Source organism: Natator depressus, chromosome 2 (genome assembly GCF_965152275.1).
Source record: "Natator depressus isolate rNatDep1 chromosome 2, rNatDep2.hap1, whole genome shotgun sequence".
NCBI classification, from domain to species: domain Eukaryota; kingdom Metazoa; phylum Chordata; order Testudines; family Cheloniidae; genus Natator; species Natator depressus.
In genome coordinates this window covers 164,458,183-164,480,166 of record NC_134235.1, presented here as the reverse complement: position 1 = coordinate 164,480,166, position 21,984 = coordinate 164,458,183, and the positions used below count along the sequence as shown (strand labels likewise).

Below are 21,984 nucleotides of genomic sequence, written 5' to 3'. Positions count from 1 at the left end.
CAATACATATTAAGGGACTATAAGGAGAGCATTGAACAGAAAAAGCCATTAGCAGGAGGGTTTAGGGCAAAACGGTGAGATCCTGCCTTATCTTAAACCTTCCTATAAATTACTTTTCCTGTTACAACCCTTCCTCCCATCCCCCAAATTAGGCACAAATTAGTGTAAACTGTACCAAAGTCACTTTCTGAGGAATTTACATAACCACTTTGGTCACTGCTGAATTTAGTTCATTGGGTTTATCTTTACACAGTCATGGAGCTGTAATATTCCACCTATACTGCAAGGTATTTCCTGCTCTGCAGGGAGAATTCCATTGAAAAACACTGAATTCCAGTAAAAAAGGCAATCTTCCTGCAGGGCAGGGTAGGATTCGAAAGTTCTGAGTCTGTACCTTTGCGTGCTGTGTAATCTTGGTTAAACTCAGAGATGCAAAGTGCAAGTTTCTTCTGTAAGTCACTGCCAGCAGTGACTGAAATACTGATAGTTTGAGCTTGTTTTGGCATGACACCCAGTAAGCTCTGACATATATGCAGCAAAGGATTTGTATCCAGACTAGTTTTATTGACTTGAACAGAGTTTAACAGATGTGGCGCAGGGCGGAGGAGATCTGGTACAATACAGTCTGATCTATTACAGGGATTGGCAACCTTTGGCATGCGGCCTGTCAGGGAAATCTGCTGGCGGGTTGGGACCGTTTGTTTATCTGCAGCGTCTGCAGGGATCAATCATGACTACCCACACTGAGGTTCCTAGCACCAGCAACTAACTGGCACTAACTTTTCACAGTTGTTGTGCTCAGGGATATAAAAATGCCACACTGCATGGATCATATCCAGGGAAGAAGACAGGAAAACAGGCTGCCTGTGTCTATCCCACTCCTATACATGGGCGCAGAGCAGGGGATAATCTGATCCTTATTCTATAGGCCCTCTGGCTACTGCCATTGGAGCAGTGTCAATCTCTTTGAAAGCTGTGTGGTCCTATTTTCCACAGATCTGTATTTATTCTTTGGCCAGGGTTGACAGTGGGGGTACATTTGCTAGGTCTTCACTTAGCATCTGAGGGATATAAGGCAAGCAGTTCCTGAGCCTGGAAGGGCTTATTAGCCAGAATTCAAATCCCTGTCAAAGTGTTCACTACAGTTTTATTTGTTACTTGAACAACAAATTACACAGAGGGACCTCAATAAGCTATATGTAGCATGAGACAAAAGAGCCTTTATAAACTTCTGAATGCCATACAGAGAGGACCTCTTTTCCGTCAATGCTGTACAGGAATCTCCTGTTAGATAAATAATGGCTCTCATGCTACCATGAAGGCTGTATCTGCGCTTCTTCTATTTAAACCCATTTCGGGGAGATTTACATAAAATCTGACCAATTTATAAATTGCTCTGGGTGGAAACTCAGTTAATCCTCTTTGATCAAGGAGACAAATTGTTTTGTTTTGTTTTTTATTTAACGAACTGCCCGAAGCTATATTGCTTATTAGATAGGTGAGGAAAAGTGATACTGATATGCTGCACCATGTAGCAGGCATATAAATTTGGAACACTGGTGCATACAAGGAACTGCAGATCTGAACACAGCAGGAAGAAGGGTAAACCAATTAGCATTTTTCTTTTTTTCTTGCTAGAGTAAGGCATCAAATGGGAATCTCACATTTGGAAGCAGTTCTGAACTCTGTTACAACTGCTAGATAGAGGAAGCCTTGCAGAAGTTGGGAGGGACCAGCTAAGGCACAGCCAGTGAAGAGTCTGTATGGTGATCATGAATAAAGTCCTAAGGGTTTGGGTAGAGGAAAATGGTACCACAGCATACAGAGAAGGACAAAATGAATACCTGAGATAACTAAAATATCACCTTGAATAACTAAAATATCACACCCCCTCTATTTTTGTCTCAGTTTGATCAGAAACACCTTGGGAAAATTCCCGTTGGTTGAGCAACTGGTTAAAGAACCACCAACACTTGGATGGCAAGAGTATCTTCATCTCAAATATCAAGAGTTAAAAAAAGATGCTCTTGGAAATGCCTCAGAAATACAACACAAAGCTCCTCCTTTTGCCACTCATGAGACATGCTGGAGAACTTCACAATTAGTAGATTTTTAGGACCAAAGAATGTAGGCTTAAAGGGTGGGGGGAGCGTACCCTGGAAAATAGCAACTCTGGTCACCAACTGAATGAGCTTCCAGTGTAATGCTGTGGTTGAAAGGGATAATGTGATCCACGGATATATAAAGAGGGGAATATCAAGTAGGAGTAAGGTGGTTATATTTCCTCAGTATACGGCACTGGTGACACCATGACTGGAATAGTGTTCTAGTTCTGGCATGTTCACACTTCAAAAGAGATACTGAAAAATTCAAAAGGTTCAAAAGAAAGAGCTACAATAATCTGAGGATGGAAAACATGACTTATAGTGAGAGACTTACGGAGGTCAATCTATTTATCAAAAAGAAGGTTAAGAAGTGACTATATCATGATCTATAAGTACCTACAAGAAAGGGGAGAAGATATGTGATAGCAGAGGACTCTTAGTATAATAAAGGAATAACAAGATCAAATCACTGGAAGCTGAAGCTAGATTATCGAAATGGAAAATAAGGCTGTCATAAATATAAAGGGAAGGGTAACAACCTTCCTGTATACAGTACGATAAAATCCCTCCTGGCCAGAGGCACAATATCCTTTTACCTGTACAGGGTTAAGAAACTCAGGTAACCTGGCTGGCACCTGACCAAAAGGACCAATAAAGGGACAAGATACTTTCAAATATAACGGCGGGGGTGGGGGGGGGGGGGAGAAGGCTTTGGTCTGTCTGTTCTGTGTGCTTGACGGAGAGAGATCAAGAAAGCAAGCAATCCAACTCCATTAGAATTAGTAAGTACTAGCAAGGAAAGGCGTTAGTTTACTTTTGTTTTAGCTTGTGATTTTCTCTGTGCTGAGAGGAAGGTGTATTCCTGGTTTTCTTTTTGTAACTTTAAAGTTTTTGCCCAGAGGGAAATCCTCTGTGTTTTAAATCTGATTGCTCTGTGAGATTAGCTTCCCTTCTAATTTTACAGAGGTGCTTCTTTTACCTTTTTTCTTTCTAATAAAGTTCTGTTTCTTTTAAGAGCCTGACTGATCTCTCTATTGTCCTAAGATCCAGGGGTTTGGGTCTGTGATCACTCTGTAACCAATTGGTTAAGATATTATTCTCAAGCCTCCCCAGGAAAAGGGGTGTAAGGGCTTGGGGGGATATTTTGGGGGAATAGGAACTCCAAGTGGTCCTTTCCCTGATTCTTTGTTAAATCACTTGGTGGTGGCAGCGTACCCTCCAAGGGCAAAGAGTTTGTGCCTTGGGGAAGTTTTACCCTAAGCTGGTAGAAATAAGCTTAGGGGGTCTTTCATGCGGGTCCCCACATCTGTACCCTAGAGTTCAGAGTCGGGAGGGAACACTGATAAAGGCACATATATTTTACAGTAAGGATATATAACCACTAAAGCTTTGTAAATTGTTTCAGTGGAGACACCATCATTGGAAGTCTTTAAAACATGACAGGGTGTCTTCGAAAATATATTTTTTAGTTCAACAACAAGTTATTGGGCCTGATGCTGCAATTACTAAGTGAAATTCTATTGCCAGTCTTATACAGTAGGAGGTCAGACTAGATAAGCATAATGGTCCCTTCTGGCCATAAAATATATGAGACATAGCTAGGCTTGTAAGGATTAGATTTTTATGAGTAAATGTTGGTAAACGTCAATTGCACTGTATACACACAAACACACGGAAAAGTACTTTCATTAATGATTTACAGATAGGCAAAATAAGAAAAATGCTGTTTGAGAATGTATTGGAGTTTGATTTTTAAGGATATTTAGTTTGTATATTTTGACATGCGATGTTGACAATTTATGTTTAATTATTATAAAGCTTTAATTTGTTTGATCTGAATGTCCACTGTCATTAAATAGTTATCTGAGACCCCCAACTTCAACTGTGAAAATTTGGAATAGATAAAAATGGAAAAAAATGTTTAAAATCTACATTGATATTATCTGTTGAAATTATAAAAAAATAAAAATCAAATTCTGCTTAGATTAAACAGACATTTAAAGAACTATTTGCTTCTGCCATAGCTCCTTATGCCACTGCATTGACTCTTTTCCTCATTGCCTATAGGACAACAGTTTTTTGTTTCTAAATATACAAACAGTCCAGTGTGTTATTCTGCACATGCACTGACGGTAGTCTTTCAAGAATGTTTTTTCTCAATAAGGAAGGAAGAAAAAAAATACTGAAAGAAACAAATCAGACAGCTACAGACACTCTGAATAACATGAACTATGGGAAATCCTGAATAACATGAACTATGGGAAATCCTGCACTGCAGCTAATAAAAAATTAGGGGTGGGCCGAAGATCAGGAAGTAATTTTTTCCTGAGTTCAGGGGTGTTTGAATTGGGTCTTCTCTTTAAATAATAATTTTTAAAACTTATACTTACATACCACCTTTTTTCTGAGGACCTCAATGTACTTGACAAGGAAAAGTAAACATGATTACCTCTATTTTATAGATGGGGAAACTGATGCAGTTCAAATTTGACAGTGGCCCTTGCACAACTATGGATGATGCAGCAATTTAAAGTGTGGTTCTGTTCTGAAAAGTGGCTATGTAAAAATGGTACTTTCTTACTTAATAGTTTTGCTTTTTATTCATTAGCCCTGCACAGCCACAGAAAAATATCGGGGGAGGGAGAAAGAGAGCAAGTCAGGGGGAGATTCCTCCTTTGGCACATTCAACAGAATTTTTACTGAGTTCTAATCAGTGATACCTCTGCAAAACCATTTACAGCAACACTGAAGGCCTATTTTTGCCAGCAGAACCTGGATTGTTTGGGATGGTGTGTAAGAAGGAGCAGACAGAGTTTGACTTTCTGAGCCATTTGCATATTGGCAGTCAATAAAATGAGAGTATATTTGATGTGAGTCAATGAAAGTCAATACAGTTGGAGTCCCACAAAGCCATTTCTAAAGAATCCCTTTTTGGAGCAGAACCACATTTTTAAAGGAAACTGCGTTTATTCAGCCAAACCGCAGCAAATTTCACAAGTTCAGAAGCACTATGAAATGTGTATTGATTTGTTTTTTATCTTTAGCTTTAGCATTTGACATTGCTGAACCTGCTATATGTGATCTCATGGGGACACTGTCATTGTGCAAGTCTGCTGCAAGAGAATGCTTCCAACTGGCTTAAAAATGGTACAAGAGTTACGATACCATAATAATACCTAGCTCTTACATATAGTGCTTTTCATCAGTAGACCTCAAAGAACTTTACCATAGAGGGCAGTGTCATTATCCCTGTTTTACAGTGGAAAACTGAGGAACAGATTGAAAGGCCATTGGCAGAGCTAGGAACACAACCCAGGTATCTTGAGTATGGGGCCAGTGCTCTATCTCCTAAGCCACACCGTAATTTAAACAGCCTATTACAAATTAAAATGTTTCCATTGTTAGCTAAAGCCTTATTAATTCAGGTTGGGCTGTCTCACTGTCCGTCTCCAGATACTTCTGCTGTCAGGAAACAGCTGTGAAACCCATAGGCAAGGTGTAGGTGTGATTCTCTACCAGCAAAACCACGTGGGAGAAATTTATCTACTCCTCCCTATGCCCAGAATGGGCTCAGGAGCACAGATATTTCATGCCAGCCAAAAAATATCCCGCTAATTTTCCAAAACATTTGAATTAGATACGGGGGATTAGATGTGGAGTACAGACCTGGATCAGAAGTTCTGCAGAGCTGTGGGGATGTGTCTGGATCAGGGTGAAGATTCACATCCACGTTTAAGAGTTTACCCCTGGGATTTTCAAAGGAAGCCTAAGGGAGTTAGGCATCCAAATAAGTGTCCCAATGACATACAATGGATTTTGGATGCCTAACACATCAATTATATTTATTACAGTAGTGCTTATGGCCCAACAAGAAAGAGGCCCCATTTTGCTAGGCACTGTATAAACACAGAGCACTAGACAGTCCCTGTTTTCAAGAGCTTACAGTCTAAAATAGACAAGACAGACACAGGCTTGGGGAAAGGGTAGAACACATAAGCAAAATGAACAAATTTGCCAAGGTGAATCCTAAACATGGCCCTTTTAAAAAACATTCTGTAGACGAGGACAAGATAAGTAAACTGTAATTCATTTGCAGAAGCTGACCTCAGAAGTATATTTACCTTGCATTGGACTCCTCTGAAACTATTTAAGAGTTAACCGAGTAAAGGGCAAAGCCACTGCATCTGAATCATAAACAGGAATCTTGCACCCTGTAGCAGAATTGCTTCATTACTGTAGACATTATTATAGCGTGTGTTGTTGTTATTGTTTGCTACTACTTAAGTATTACCTAGGCAACCAGAAAGACCTGAATGCCTTACAAAAGGTAAAGGACACAATACTACTGTTCAAATAGTTTCAGCTGTTGTTACACAGGGATATAGAAACTACTGTACTAGATTAGAGCGGTGGTTCATGTAATCTGTTATTCTGTTTCTGACAGTGACTAATACCAGAAGCTTCAGAGGGCTTAGGTCCTAAAACATGAGGGGTTATAGCCCTACCTTTTTTCCCCCCATTACCTACCTAATGCAACTGTGGATGTTCTCAGTGTTTATACATTTAACCATTCCTTCTTTAAATCCTATGCTCTTGACCTTAATAGGCCTTAAAGCAGATGATGCACGGCAAAACTGACGTCTAATTAACATCTAAGAGTAAACTGTTGAACAAATGTTCAACAATGGAAGTTGGTCCAATTTACCTCACTGCCTTGTCTCTCAAAAACAATGGATTAGCACTTTGGGACCTAATGTCTTATTGTATAATCCCTTTGCATGTTTTCTATCATGTCTCCTCTCAATGAGATGTCAGGTCAATGATACACCCACTCAACACAAGACAAAAAGACTATTGACAAGACATTTCAACATGAGGAAAAGTCTCCTAAGTCTTACAGCCTTCATAATAAAAATCAATGTAAACAGAGTGGATTCCACTTATTAGCAACCTCTCGGTTCCCAGCAAAAGTTTCATTATCTGGAAGTTACCAATAAGTGGAAGGAAGGTTTGCAGGGTAGCAGCCAGGGAAGGAAGTGCTAGCACATTCTGAGCTCGCCTCCCAGTGCCAGGGCAGGGAGCTCTCGGAGACTGCAGGGAGAAGTACAGTGCAACCCCAGCACTTCCTTCTCTGGCTGCAGACCTGCAAACTGGCATTGCGCTAAAGCCTTCTGAAAAAATTGTTAATAAGCAGCTTGTCTTTTGCCAGTATCTGAGTCCTGTTAACACTGAACTCAATGGGATGGGATCATTTCCTGGCAAAATGTTGCTATCAACCTAAATTGTTGATACTGGGATTACTATTAACCAGCACCCACTTTATATAGTGGGAACTAACTTTGGACTTTTATAGTCAATAGCAAAAGAGGTCATTGAGATATAGAGAGCCAAATTTTATTCTCAGAAAAGTGTACACAATGCTTCGGTTATACATGGAAATTCATGCATGAAATTTAGAGCAGAATTTGACCCACAGTTCAAAGAGGCCTCAATCTTGTCTGTGTGTGTGTACCCAAACCATCGTGTGCATGATATTTATGTATTACCACTTATGCACACAACTAACAATTTATCTAAGGAAATCACATTTTAATCTGTGCCTGATTTGTGCATGCTAACAGGCGTGTGTGTGTGCGCACGCAAATTCTATCATTTTTTATGCACAAGTGCAAATACTGTGGCTATAAAGTTTAATGTCACAAAGAAGACAGTGTTTGAGGGCCTAGAATCTACTTTTACCCTAGTTTTCATAGCTGGATGCGGATGTATACCTTTGAAATGTATTTTCAGCTACAGGGGTGTGGTTAAACTCCTTTGGATACATTCCAATAAACACAACTGGGGGCAGAATGGGGGTGGGGGAAAGGATCTTCAGTAGTCAGTCATTTTGGCACCTTTCCAAACACAGCATTTCCTTGCTTTTTTTTTTCCACAGCAGTTTTTACATCTTTCCTTGTGTTTATTAAAATCCATTTGTGCGGGGAAAAATATGACACTTACATCGGCGAAAAAGAGTGGGTACAGCTAACTTATTTTTTCACTTTTACCAAACAGCAAAAGACAGTGCACAATAAGCCTCAGACCAGCGAAGATTTGCACTGTGAATAAAGTGCAAATCAAAAGGTGCAAGGGGAAACCCTTTGGGTAATCAAGGATTTGAATAATGGAAGGTGCCAAATCTGCAGATTTATGAGTGCACAGCCAACAAGTCCTATCATGCAGGAAACTGTCCAGTTTACCCAATGCCACCTGACTTATGGGAAGGAAGACTGAGGACCAGAGAAGGAACTGAGGTGGTGGAGATCTGAGCTGACCTCAGCTCTTCAATTTAAAAGCTGCTGTACATTAAACTTTGTATGTATGTCGGGGACTAAGCTGGCTAATGGTCTCAAGTGGATAAAGGTTTCAGTCACCACAGCTCTCTGCTTTCTGGGCTCCCTGCCTTGAAGAAACAGCACTGGACAAGCCACATCCATTTATGAAAGCCCTGTCATCTGACACTGGATTGGGAACATGACTGTGGGGTTCTGGATAACTGAACTTCTGATAATGGTGGATGCACTGTATCAAGAAACACACTTAGTTAAATATGCTATCTTGTTGGCATAACTCCCACTGTTCAGAGAACACCAGAGGTTTGATAAAGAGAAGCAAAACCAAGTTTATGCAATCATATACCATCACACAAACCACCTGACATACAAACTGTTGTATGCAAAATTAGGCTGGAAATCTCATGATGACAGATTATCTCATGAGATTTTTATCGGTTCCTCTTAATACTGCGGAACTTCCATTTGCGGACCCTGCGGACATCAGGAAATGTAAAAAAAGAAATCAACCAAAATGTTTCAAATCTCAATAAAAGGTTCAGACTGAAGCAGGATAAAGGTTTTGATCAGGCCTTATTTTCTATGAACCCATTCTGATCATCCTAAGTAACAAGTAATGTAATAAGGATGCAGAGTTCAATGTATGTTCAGCTTGATTTTCGCAGGTGTTGAGCACCTGGGGTTAGTAGGAGATGTTTGCGATAGCCACCTCTGAATCTCACCGCTTAATCGTTATTTCTTTTCTTGAAGGAACATACTTAAACGTAACCACACTAACTTATTTTGAACTTTCAAGAAGTAGCATCTGTTTATTTGATTTTTAGTTTTGTTAGATTCTCTGAACCCCATGTTCCTTACATGACCCAAAAACAGAAACACCAAAACACAAAGATTATGCTTGCATTATTCCCAACTTAGCCAAAGCAAGAAGATGCTGGAAATCTTACAAGGAATATTATTTCTAGTCTGACTTCCAAACTGGATGGTTCTCTGTAAGCATCAGATAAACAGCCAAATCTTTTCTGTGCTTATCTGAATGAAACCAAACTTCTTACACTTTTGTGGTCCACCCAATTTATACAGCTAATAAGAAAGGAATCCTAAAAGGATGCAGAAAGACCAGGTGGATGGACCAACTTCTGTTGGTGAAAGAGACTAGCTTTTGAGCTACACAGAGCTCTTCTTCAGGTCCAGTTGGTTATGTGTAAGGAAGGCTCCGGGAGACTAATCTCGAAGAATTCTTAGTTCCTGGCACAGTAAGTGGATGAAAAACAATGCTGCTTGTTTACACTAAAAGTTATTACATTTTCTCTAGTTTGTATCTTGTTTACACAGACAATTGACTGCAATGGGTGCATAAATGTAACCAAGAGTAGTATCTGATCCTGCGTGATTATATCACATCACTTTTTCTCTGTGAAACATACAGGAATTAACCTGTGTAGGTTAGGTCAAAGACACAGCACCATGTGTCTGCTCAGCTCCTTTATGTACATCAGTTAGAAATCAGCCCAACAACCCCGCAAAATCCTTTGTTAGTTTAACTAATCTCTTTAGATTCTTATGCATGTGTAAGAAAAAACATTCTGAAAGGCTGAAGTCACACCAAATATAATGGGTAATGACATGGAGATGGGAAGTTCTGTTTAGTCTTAGACAAAACATTACATTAAGTTGGAGTTCAGGCTAAGAGTACACATCAGTAAGTTAAGGGTAACAAAAAATTTACAGGTTTTGTAACCTGGGAAAATTCAGATGTTAGGCTGAACTTAAAAGAAATCCAAACATAGAAAGGTGCAAAAATGCACAGGTTAGGCCTTAAAACAACCTTAAATAAGAGACCTTATGACAGTGGAGGCCTGGTACAGCTCTTCCCTGCTGTGCCTCTGAAATGACTCCTATGCCAGGGAAGATGAGGGCACCTTTTACAGGAGCTGCTTACACCAGGTTTACATTAGAAGAGATTTATGGCCAACCAAAAGAATTCTTTTCAGGTCATTTACAACAAGATCACACTAAACTGACCCTTTCCCTTAGCAATCATTGATTGGAAACAACCATGCAATATGAAAGACTGTTTATTTAAACTCATAATAATATCCTTGAATTTGCTAGGATGTGATTTGACTTGAGCAAAGCCATCCTTTGCGTCACTTGACAGAGGAATGACAATTATTGTGCTCTCCTCACATGCAGACAGTGCCTAAATAAATTGCAAAAACTGTACCCAAAAATCGGATAATACTATTTTGATAGATTAGTAAGTTAGTAAATTATTATTGTGCAGGCACAATGATGATTGTGCATTATCAATTGCTTGCTCTGGCACTGCACAGAGTACTTAACAAGGGTGAACTTTACCTCTCTCTGCAGATGACCTGCACAAGGCCAGATGTGGGAGGCTTCTATACAGGGGTGTGTTTCACTCTACAGGAAAAACGGAAGTATGGTTCTTACCATGCTCAGTTCTGTACATCTCAGGTGGGCTACTGATCTGTTGACCAGGTGGACTCATTTGGCGGTAATGTGGGGGACATTTCACTGGAAGAGAAAGAAAATCAAACAACCCTTTTCCATAAATTTGAGATGCTAAAAGTAACACATTCGTGAAAAGTAAATGATGAAGACGTTTCCTCACCATATGGTGTCTCTGGTGACACTGGAAAAGCTGGGGTTGGTGGAACAGCTTCATTCCCATTTTTGGTTGGTGAGAAGATTCCCCTGTCTACTTCATCTAGGTCTTCCTGGTAACGTGCCACACTCATCTAGAAGAGGTGAAAAACAACAACATGAGAGTGTGGCAAATCTCATCAAGTCTCTACAGTACAGCGGGCCATTTTTCATTAGATTATACAAGATTTCATATAATCTGATCCACTTTTCCAATGGAGAGATCCCAGCACACCAAAGACACTGACTGACACACACACACACAAACACACACACACACAGATGGATGTGCCAGTCTATGTTAAAGTCTTTTTCTGATGAATATGACTGTTCTGTTCTTATATCCAGTGACTGTCAGGGATGGCACATCATGCACAAAACCCCATAATATGCTCAACTTCTGCTTATCAACGTGGGAATTTGTAACCTGACTCTGCTCCTGAATTTGAGATTCTATGCTGGCCATTCATTCACCACTTCTTGAATAATTCTCTCTTATTTACCTCTTTGGTCTCCCCTACAGCAATTCGTGATCCTGGATTTACAGCCTGGTCTATAGCAGTAGTTGTCATCCAGCCACACCTGGTATATGGTGGCTGCCCTGGAACATCATTGTCATACTGTCCAAGACTTAACTTCCTTATTCTTCCCCCTGATTCGTCTCCTGGTGAACCTGTTGCAGCAAATAAATAAATAATACAACAATAAATAAACAAACACACAAGATCTTAGTTTCATTAGGCCTACTACATGGTGCCAGTCAAATAATTTACCACAATATCTTTAACAATAGTGATTGACAGTCTTCAGTCACCCGTGAGGTTTCCCAGTTACTTGCTTATAACAACAGAGGAAGATGCTTGGTTAGAGTCAACCTGGCTGACCCAGGTTGCTACATACTGTATTTGCAAAGTGCTGTGAGTTCTAGAAGGCTAGGCAGTATTTCCATTGCTGCCCTTTCTAGAAAGATTAAGCTGGGAGAGGTCAGTTTTATCTGTGGATGGAATCCCACCAGTAGAGGTTGTTTATGGTATCCAATGGCAACACCTTCTGGACATGCCAACCAGGTTTTGGAGGTGAAGTCACAGCTGCTGCCCAGTGCTGTGATCTCCCAGATAGATAGACTGACAGACTTTTAGCCACCAGAGGCCCTGTGCCCTGCTGACACCAAGGGTGAATCTAGCTCATATGTATATCATCAAATATGGTGCATTTACAGTATTTGTACTGAAAATATTCACAACAGTTAGACTATTATGTATGTAACAAAGAAAAGTCACATCCTTCTGATGACTGAGGAATGAAGCATTGCAGAATAAACCAAGACAGTAAAATGATAACAGAGGGTGAGTGAGGAGTAGCATCTGTTTAAAAAAAAAAAAAAATTCGGAAAGTGGCTACTGGAAGCAACCCCTATTTCATCATTATTGTGGGAATTCAAGACACCAAAAGGATGCTACAGGAGTTCTTGCTGATTAGTCAGCATAAAAAGAATAAATGTCTAATGCAGTACTTGAGATACTATTGAGTGCTGCAGCTGAAATTGCATATACTCCTAAAAAGTCTAAAGATGTCTCTTAAAATACTTCATAAAACATTCTTGAATTTCCAAGGGAGCCTATTTTGATTGTTTTGCATCATTTGAGATTAAGCTTTTCTGTGATAGTTTCCAACTTTAATCTAATTACTTGGGGCATGAAAGGACTTCTAAAAGACATCCTAAGCAGTGAGCAGTGCCAGACTCACACTGGGATTTGACACAGTGCATTACATCTAAATGAGCAGTTGGATCTGGAATATGCATTCTCCAAACAGAATGCATTTTACGGATACATCCATTTTCTAGTCTGAAATTGCTGGCAATAATAGAAATATGAGATCCATCAGACAGCAGAAAAATTTGAACTACAGCTATCTTAACTTTCATTAGGGTAGCAAGGTGTGACCACACTGCATCAATACACATTTAAAAAAACCAAAACCAACCATGCCTGATATCACAAACAGGCGTTATACAGAAAAAGAATATTTTACGCAACATTAAAACATTGACTGGGCTCCCAGTGCAATACAGAAGGAATTAAGGGTCAGATTCTGCTTAAATATACATGTGCAGCTTCTATATATACATACACATCACTGGAAACTGGAGGCTGATAATCAAAGGCAGAACGTCTCCCACAAGTTATACCGTGGGATTTGCATAAGGGCTCAGCGTTGTCCAACTCTGCTCCCACGGAAATCAATGAATGTTTTGCCATTGACTTCAGTAACAGTAATTAGGTCAATGCTCACCACTTTTGAAAAATCCTACCCCTATCATATCACTTCTAAAATTAGCAGCCAGGCTTACCCAAAACATGCTAACACACTCAGCTTCATCTCATCTATATTTAAATCTGAACATTCTACGACAAGCTGTTTTTGAAACATGGCTTTAAAAATAATTAAGACTTTGGGCATGGCAACGCTTGGAGATATAGAGCGCCGGGAGTTAAACCAGCCCTTGGAGACAGCAGCAGGGAAAGCGCTGCCATGTGTTCACACTGTCAGCTGCAAGCACAGTGGCGTGGCCACATTAGCAGCTCTTGCAACACCACAGAGAGCAGTGCATTGTGGTAGCTATCCTAGTATGCAAGGGGCTGCAGCGTGCTTTACAAATGTGTGTGTGTAGAGTGTGAGAGGGAGTGTGTTGTGTGTATGTGGAGGGAGAAACAGTGTGTTTAGGGGGGCAGAGAGTGTGTCAGCCTGCTGTCTTGTAAGTTCAGACAGCGGCAGGGAGAAGAGGGAAACCCCAACATCAGCCTCCACCCCTGCCTCTCTCTCACACATACCTGCCTCTGCAGCAGGAGCATTCCACAGTAATGGTTTGCTTTGTCACGGAGCAGATAAGCATGCTGGCTGTCAGAAATGGAGCTTTGAAAGAGGATATCCGCATGCCTGCAGCCGAGTTCAAAACAATGACCAGAGTGGCCACTTGACTTCAAGGGATTATGGGACATTTCCAGAGGCCAATCACAGTGCAGTAATGCAAAATGTTGTCTACGCTGACACCCCGGTGTTTCAGCCAGGGCGCAGCAAGCTCTATGCTTCTCGTGGAGGTGGACTACCAGGAGCGCTCCAGCTGCAGAGTCCAGGTGCTCTACGTTCCTTGCCAGTGCGGACACCTCAGGAGTTAGGGCACCTGGGGCTGATTTAATGCGCTCTAACTTGCAAGTGTAGCCAAGGCCTTTGCAAAATGGAAATACTGCTCACATTTTAAAGAGCCATGTCACAAAAACAACATATCCATTAAACTCAAAATTTTAGAAACAAACTCGCTCTCCTCCAGCTAGAATCCATGACTGTAGAATTTCAGAAAGAAAAAGATTTTTGAAAATCTCCCTCTGCAAGCCCAATTTCCCCTTATCATTTACTCAAAGGCAGAAGGTGCCCAACTCTGATTGATTTTCCAAGGCACCTAATTTCCCTTTGTGCCTTTGAAAAATCTACAACTTCACAGACAGGGAATTATAACCACTTTGCAGACTCATCTTGAGTGATGCTAAGTGCCCTCTGAAAAATCCCAATGTGTCCAAAATTTCTACTGGACCCAGAGCCAGCGCTAGGCATAAGCAGACTAAGCAACTGCTTAGGGTCCCACGCAGTTCAAGGGGCCACCCCATCCACTTTTTATTATAAGTATTTGCCTGTTTTAGTATTGGGGGGTGGCAAAAATATTCCTGTTTAGGGACCCCAATGGGCTAGCACCAGTCCTGACTGAAACTGAGGATGCCCGGGCCTATGGGGTGCTCAGCATTTTGTAGGATCAGACTCTTCACCAAAGAAGTCATTGTCATTCCTATAGTGATACTACTTAGCATTTATACTATGCTGGATGGTGCCCCTTCTCTCTTCCATCCATTTTCCAACCATCAACTAATTAGTTAAGGATTTACTAACGTCATTCTAAAATCTTAACATATTTTTTGCACTGGACATTTCCTTGTTTTGTTTTAAAAGCTAAATAAAGGATGGTTTATGTTCATTTAACCCCAAAATGTCTGAATGGATTTTTCTTATAACCTTAATAAGAGCTGTATTTCATCAGGGATGTTCCATGAGATTAATAAGATAACTTCTATGAAGCCACATATGTGGTTCGCAGAGGGCCACCTGTGCATAGCTGATATGAACAGAGACTTCATAGAAGTTAGACATTTTGTCAGCATAACCTGCAACCCTTGTGAGTGTCATAAAACCCATACATTATAAGCTTCCCCAGAATATCCCATCACAGCAGTTACAAGCTCTTCTTCTGACACATAGCTCATAGATCTTAAACTTTCTGGCAGAGCTACTGGTTTAAAAAGAAAAAGAAAAGATTGCAGTGAGAACCCAGAGTTGTTCTGTGAAAACTATTGAAAAGACCCATTTTTATTCTTCTCTGCCATGTGTCCAGAACTGTGAAGGCTCTGAAACTAGGTAGGTAAACTTCAGGGCTCCACCTTGTGGAACATGGGAAAATATTCTACAAGGAAATGTTTGCTATTTTTGATGAAAAGTGATTTAATGTGATGACTGATATGGACAAAACATTATCTAAGTTAGACTAGAGGATGCAGAGAGACAAATGGAGAGAGATGGGGAGTAAAATGCAATGGGAGCTGGCATGGATCTGGGCAAAGCCTGGGCAGGTATTTTGAATGTAATGATGAAAGAAAGGAAAAGCCATAGAAGGAATTTACAGGAGTAATGTGATCAGAGCATGCCACAGTAAGATGACCCGTACTGAACAGTATTATGAAGCTTTTCCAAAGCTTCCCCATTTAAGGCATCGGGCATTTGTTTATTTACAATTATCTGTTTAAAAAAAAAATGCATTCTTCAATTAACAAAGTGTAAAGTGCTCTGAGTCAAGAGTTGCTGGAATAACTTTTCCTTTGGTCACCTCATTTACTATTCTTCCTTATAATTTGTCTTAAAAGCTTGGTAGAGCTTCAGACCTAACCCAGGACTGTGTGTTTATTTTTGAGAGTGCTTTTTGTATACTGTTTGTTTCTTTCCCCGTCCTCCACTCCCCAGCTAGATACAGATATTATTTATCTTTGTAAAGATCAAATAATAGTGTTCCTCAGAACTGGCACCAGGCCAGTGCCAGATGGTTATCATTTTGCTAAGGATACATCTAATGGTAGGATGGCTGGTGGTAAAAAGTTTATCTGTGGTATTTTAACTGCTTAGCTTTCTTGGAGCACTACCATTTAAAAAAAACTGTCTGCAAAGGCTGGTTAACAGCATTGCTTTACTTGATGCATTAGTAGTTATCTGGGCTAAACTGCAAGAACTGTATTCATTCCATAGTACTAAGCTAGGTTTCTATTTTATCTCCATGTATGTTAAATTCCTGATTACTGCATGTACAATGGCCACCATTAAAAAGTCAACATTTACTGTCAGTTACCACAATGACAACTGAGATAAGACAGTGTCTGGTTGCTTCCCCTTGATCCATAGGGTCTGTGGGCTAGCCCCAGAGACAGTTCTGTACAGGGGTGCAAGGAAGACAATATTGTCACCTTTAGATGGACCAGTTCAGGAGGACGCTCTTCAGGTAGACCCTTTCAATGATTTTTTTCTCCCTTAGGTTTTCCATTGGGAGGTAGGGAAAGATAATCATCAGGCCCAAATTGTCCTTATAGTTACAACAGGAAATAACTGTGGATGACTTTTTAATAGTGACCACTGTAGCTGGCAGTGGTACAGGTCAGCGGCACAGAGCATCAAGGTAAGGAAAATATAGTTCTGCCAGATATCACAAACTTTTAAAAGCCTTCTCCTGTTTGTGAAAACAGTTAACCAACAGCCTGATGCAAAGCCCAGTAAAGTTAAGAGGGATCCTTAACTTCAGTGGGCTTTGTGCAACTGCATACATTCATCTTCATTGTTCTGAAATTGGATTTTTGGAACAAATCATTAAAAAGAACAAAGTTGGGTGAAAAAACACATTTGTGTTCATTTTGGGTGAAATTCATCTCTGCAGAGGGGCCTGTACCCCCTTTAAGCCCTATTTTGAGGATTTAAATGGGATGTGAGTGGCACATAGGCCTTGTGCCACCCACCTGCACAGGGGATAATTTCTCTCCAGGACACTAAACAGTCTTGGTTTAATTTACATTACTAAGTATCACTTTTCCCTTTCTAAAAATCTTTTTACAAGAGCAATTTATCAAAGGAAAGCTAATTACACCTGACAAAGGGCACTTTGAACAACTGTTTTCAGTATGTTTGGAACCAAATCACTCACACGGGAATCAATGGCATAACAGAATTTCTTGGTTGAAAATCTCTTAACTTTCACTTTCCCTAGGTTGCCACTACAAATAAATGACAATTTAGCCGTTACATAGAATTTGCTCATCTGTAGGCCTCATGGAATAGGACCCCTTTGTGCTATATTCCAATTCAGCACCTTTAATCAGATGGCAGGGTTTCCCTTCCCACTTGTGTACACATACGCATGCACAAACACAGACAAACAGTGACACACACACACTGTAGTTTTCCAGTTAAGGACATACATCTAAATTAAGTTATTGCTTATAAAATATATATGTAAAAATAAAAATACCAACAACTTCACTTCCAAGTTCAACCGTAAAACTGTCTTTATAGTTTATTTTTACAAAGTAAATTACAACAGGGAGGTTAAACTGAGCATGTTTTCTTTTTCCCTATTGATAAATTTTTACCAAGGTTTCTGAGCAGGAAGAAGGGGGTTCCGAATCTTTCTACTAAATTATAAAATATTTTAGTGGTCACCACTGTGGAATGAAGCTATAGGTCAAACTAAACACAGAGAAATAATGTAGGAAACTCCCTTATAATCTTGTTTCTTTAATCCAGTCACAAATAAACAATCACAAATCAAGTTTTTTTATAGTACAGATGAATTTTGTTGATTTATACTTAGCCATTAAAGTTGTCAACTGTCTTTAAATTTACAGTCATCTCAAGGAAACAAAGCTGTATTTGGTTTAAAGTTTTAAAAACTGCCATCATTTTTAAGTGCTCCTAAGTCATATTATTCAGCATATGTGGTTTATGTATTGAACAAATGTGTGTTTAGAGTGGTTTCTTCATTAGCACCTTTCAGCCTGTGTTTTGCACAGCTGGAGTGCATTAAGTCTTTCTTGACACAATAAAATATTGTTGATTATAAAAAATTACAGGCGTAAGCTAGAATTGACAAGGCCAAGAAAAAAATCAACATCAGTGCTTTTTGCACAGACATGAGAGACCCTCTCTCCTGACACTGTAACTCACTGCCTAAATGAAATTCCTGAATGGTGTAAATGGAGACTTACTTCCAATACTAAAGCACTTACATTTCCAATGGAGACTTACTTCCAGTACTTCCTCTTCCATAACTATTGTACATGGCAATTTTTGGTTCAAATGCTTTTATAGGTATGTGATGATACTGTGGAGCAGATCTGACATACAGCATGAATTGTAATACAATATAGGGAACTTGGTGGTGTTTGCATATGAAGGTTCATTTAATTGAGAAATCCAAATATTATTAAGAACATGTTCTGCTCTACAAGTTCCTATTTATACTTCTTCGTCTAATCCACCTAAATGCAGTTCCCAGTGAAATAACTGCACAGATGAATGATGTCATCTTATTCTCTGAAGATATTTAAATCTTATGTTGCTAAATGACAAATACCATGTTTTGACAATACTAAAAGCAGTGAGCCTCAAGCTATGGAAACATAGCCAGTGACATGAAAATACTATGGTCTGAGCCTTACATTTCAGAAGTTTAGTCAATTTTTTGTAAAGTTATTATCTTTAGTAATCTAACCTTCCACTCACTGAAAGGAAATAGGTTTCAGAGTGGTAGCCGTGTTAGTCTGTATCAGAAAAAACGAGGAGTTCTTGTGGCACCTTAGAGACTAACACATTTATTTGGGCATAAGCTTTTGTGTGCTAGAACCCACTTCATCAGATGCATGGAGTGGAAAATACAGGAGCAGGTATAAATCCATGAAAAGATGGGAGTTGCCTTACCAAATGTGAGGTCAGTCTAACGAGACAATTCAATAAACAGTAGGATACCAAGGGAGGAAAAATAACTTTTGTAGTGGTAATGAGAGTGGCCCATTTCAAACAGTTGACAAAACCTAAACCTAAATTTCCCCCATACTCATTTCCCCCTACTGTTACTCACACCTTCTTGCCAACTGTTTGAAATGGGCCACTCTCATTATCACTACAACTCCAAGAGAAACTCTATAAACTCATTCCCCAAGAACCCACCCCAGGGACGTTCGACATGCTTCCTAAAATACACAAATAAGGGAACCTAGGCAGACCCATCATATCTGGTCACAACACTCTTACTGAAGGAATATTGGGATTCATAAAAAACATCCTCAAACCACTATCGCACAAAGGGCCAGCTTCCTCCAGGACACAACCGACTTCCTCAGCAAACTCCACATTAACAACCTCCCTCAGAACACCATCCTTCCCACCATGGATTTCACTTCCCCATATACCAACATCCCTCACAATTATGGTATTGCTGCCTATCTCAAATATTTACAAGACAATGGACAGCCCTCATATATCAACCCCAAACACATTGCCAACTCATTCATTCCATTCTCCCCAATAACAATTTTACATTCAACAACAAACACTTTGTCCAAACCATGGGAACAGCCCTGGGTACTAGGAGGGCTCCCCAATATGACAACCTCTTCAATTGGCCACCTTGAAGAAGAATTTCTGGACAAGTGCACTATGAAGCCAATTATATACTGAGATACATCAATGATATTTTCATCCTCTGGACAGATGAGTTAATCTCCCCGATAGATTTCCACCACAACATTAACAATCACCACCCGTCCATTAAACTCTCACTGGAACACTCTCACACTAGCATCAACTGCCCGGCTCCATTTTTTAAAAAATCATTTATCCACATGCAACAGTTTCAACAGGGGAGACTGAGGGAACCCCACAGCAGCATATCCCACAGCCCAGGGGTTAGTGCACTCATTTGAGAGGTGGCAGATCCATGTCCAAATCCCTTCTCAGGCAGGGGGGGCGCTTGTGCTGGGTGTTGTCCTACAACCCAGGTGAGGACCCTAGCTACTGCTACTGGCCTGCTGACCCTGGTCCTCCAGCACAGCCTCATCTACTTCCCCTGGGAAAAATTCCTGGGTCCTAAAAGGCAAAATTTGGGTGAATAAAAATTGGTAGAATCTAAACACTCGTTTTTCAAATCCCTGAGGATCTTTCAGGGAAAAATCAGTAACATGGATAAGAGTATCAGCATCTGGTCCCAAGCATTTGGCTAAGTAATTCATCCTTCGGTTTACTAGTATTTATTTGCCTATATCTTTCATCTGAGGATCTGAATTCTTACAACAGAATGTGAAGTATATACCACATCACTTTTTATTGTTCTCATTACATAGACGGGCAAACTGTGGCATGGATAGGTTAAACACTTGTCAAGGTGTCACACTGACAAGTCAATGGCAGAGCCAGAAATAGAAGCCAGGAGCCCTGGCTCCCAGTCCTCTGCTCTACTTATTAAATCATAACTAGCACTCTCTAAACTGGGAAGATTTCCATATGAAATCTTTCCCTTCTATCGTGCTAGCATAAAACAGCCTTCTTTAAAGGACAATCCAGTATTCCCACACACATTTTGAATTTGTACATATTTTCTTCCATATTTTAATATCTTAGTACACCTATTCATGAAGTGCCTATGAAACTGGGTATATCTGATATAGTTTAAATTAAGAGAAAACCACTTTTTTTCACAAAAGAGGCTGCTATACCCCATGAAATCACCAATCACATCCACACCTACCCAGAAAGATAGCAAGACAGAGATAGAACACACCAAACTTGTGATACAGAGGAAAGAAATCTTGACCTGTAGACTAAATATCAAGAGATTCCAGAATCTGTGTTCGTGAAAAGTCTGGACAAAACTATGCAATGTGCATTACACATTAGAAAGAGTCCAGACTGACACGTGTACTGTAAACCTGACATTTAGAGGACTCCCAACCTGGCTTTTCTTTTTGTATCTGCAGATAACTACAGGAATAATGTTGAACACAAAAAGAATTTTGAATACAAAGCAGTTCTTCAAAGCTTTCCTTCTACTTTTTAATTTGAAATACTGGATTCTCATTACACAGGAACAAAATAAGGCGGCTGTATCAGATGTACGAAAAAGAAATTAAATTGGTTAAACAGACTGTGTTCTGCTTCCATAGCCAAAATCTGGAGTTTTAAACTGCATTTTCTAACATGTTTCAGAGTAACAGCTGTGTTAGTCTGTATTCGCAAAAAGTGATATATGCCATCATGTGCCAGCAATGCCCTTCTGCCATGTAGAAAACCTGGATTTGTGCTGGAAATGGCCCAACTTGATTATCATGCACATTGTAAGGAGAGTGATCACTTTAGATAAGCTATTACCAGCAGGAGAGTGGGGTGGGGGGAGGTATTTTTTCATGCTTTGTGTGTATAAAAAGATCTTCTACACTTTCCACAGTATGCATCCGATGAAGTGAGCTGTAGCTCACGAAAGCTTATGCTCAAATAAATTGGTTAGTCTCTAAGGTGCCACAAGTACTCCTTTTCTTTTTATTTTCTAACATGTAATCACTTAATCCTACAATTCATTTCAGTGTCCATGTGATTGATCTTACAATGATCAGCTGCTAGAAAAAGCAAGGTGTTTAAGCTGAGAGATGTGCAACATACTGTATTTACTGGATGTTCTGCTTTTGCTGAACACAAAGTTATACCTACTGTTTGAAATGCAGAGATGAAAGCAGTTCAATTTTCAG

General features: G+C 39.9%; 1 protein-coding gene across 3 annotated transcripts in view; it reads right to left on the bottom strand.

The window, feature by feature from the left end:
- Positions 1-21,984, bottom strand: part of TNS3 (tensin 3) — a 251,931-nt gene that overhangs the window by 57,670 nt on the left and 172,277 nt on the right. For all 3 annotated transcript variants that reach the window (XM_074945256.1, XM_074945258.1, XM_074945257.1), the window contains exons 18-20: positions 11,611-11,780; positions 11,076-11,202; positions 10,895-10,978 (exon numbers count right to left, since the gene is read on the bottom strand). In XM_074945256.1, coding sequence (XP_074801357.1) covers positions 10,895-10,978; positions 11,076-11,202; positions 11,611-11,780 — 381 coding nt within the window. The remainder of the gene's footprint in view (positions 1-10,894; positions 10,979-11,075; positions 11,203-11,610; positions 11,781-21,984) is intronic.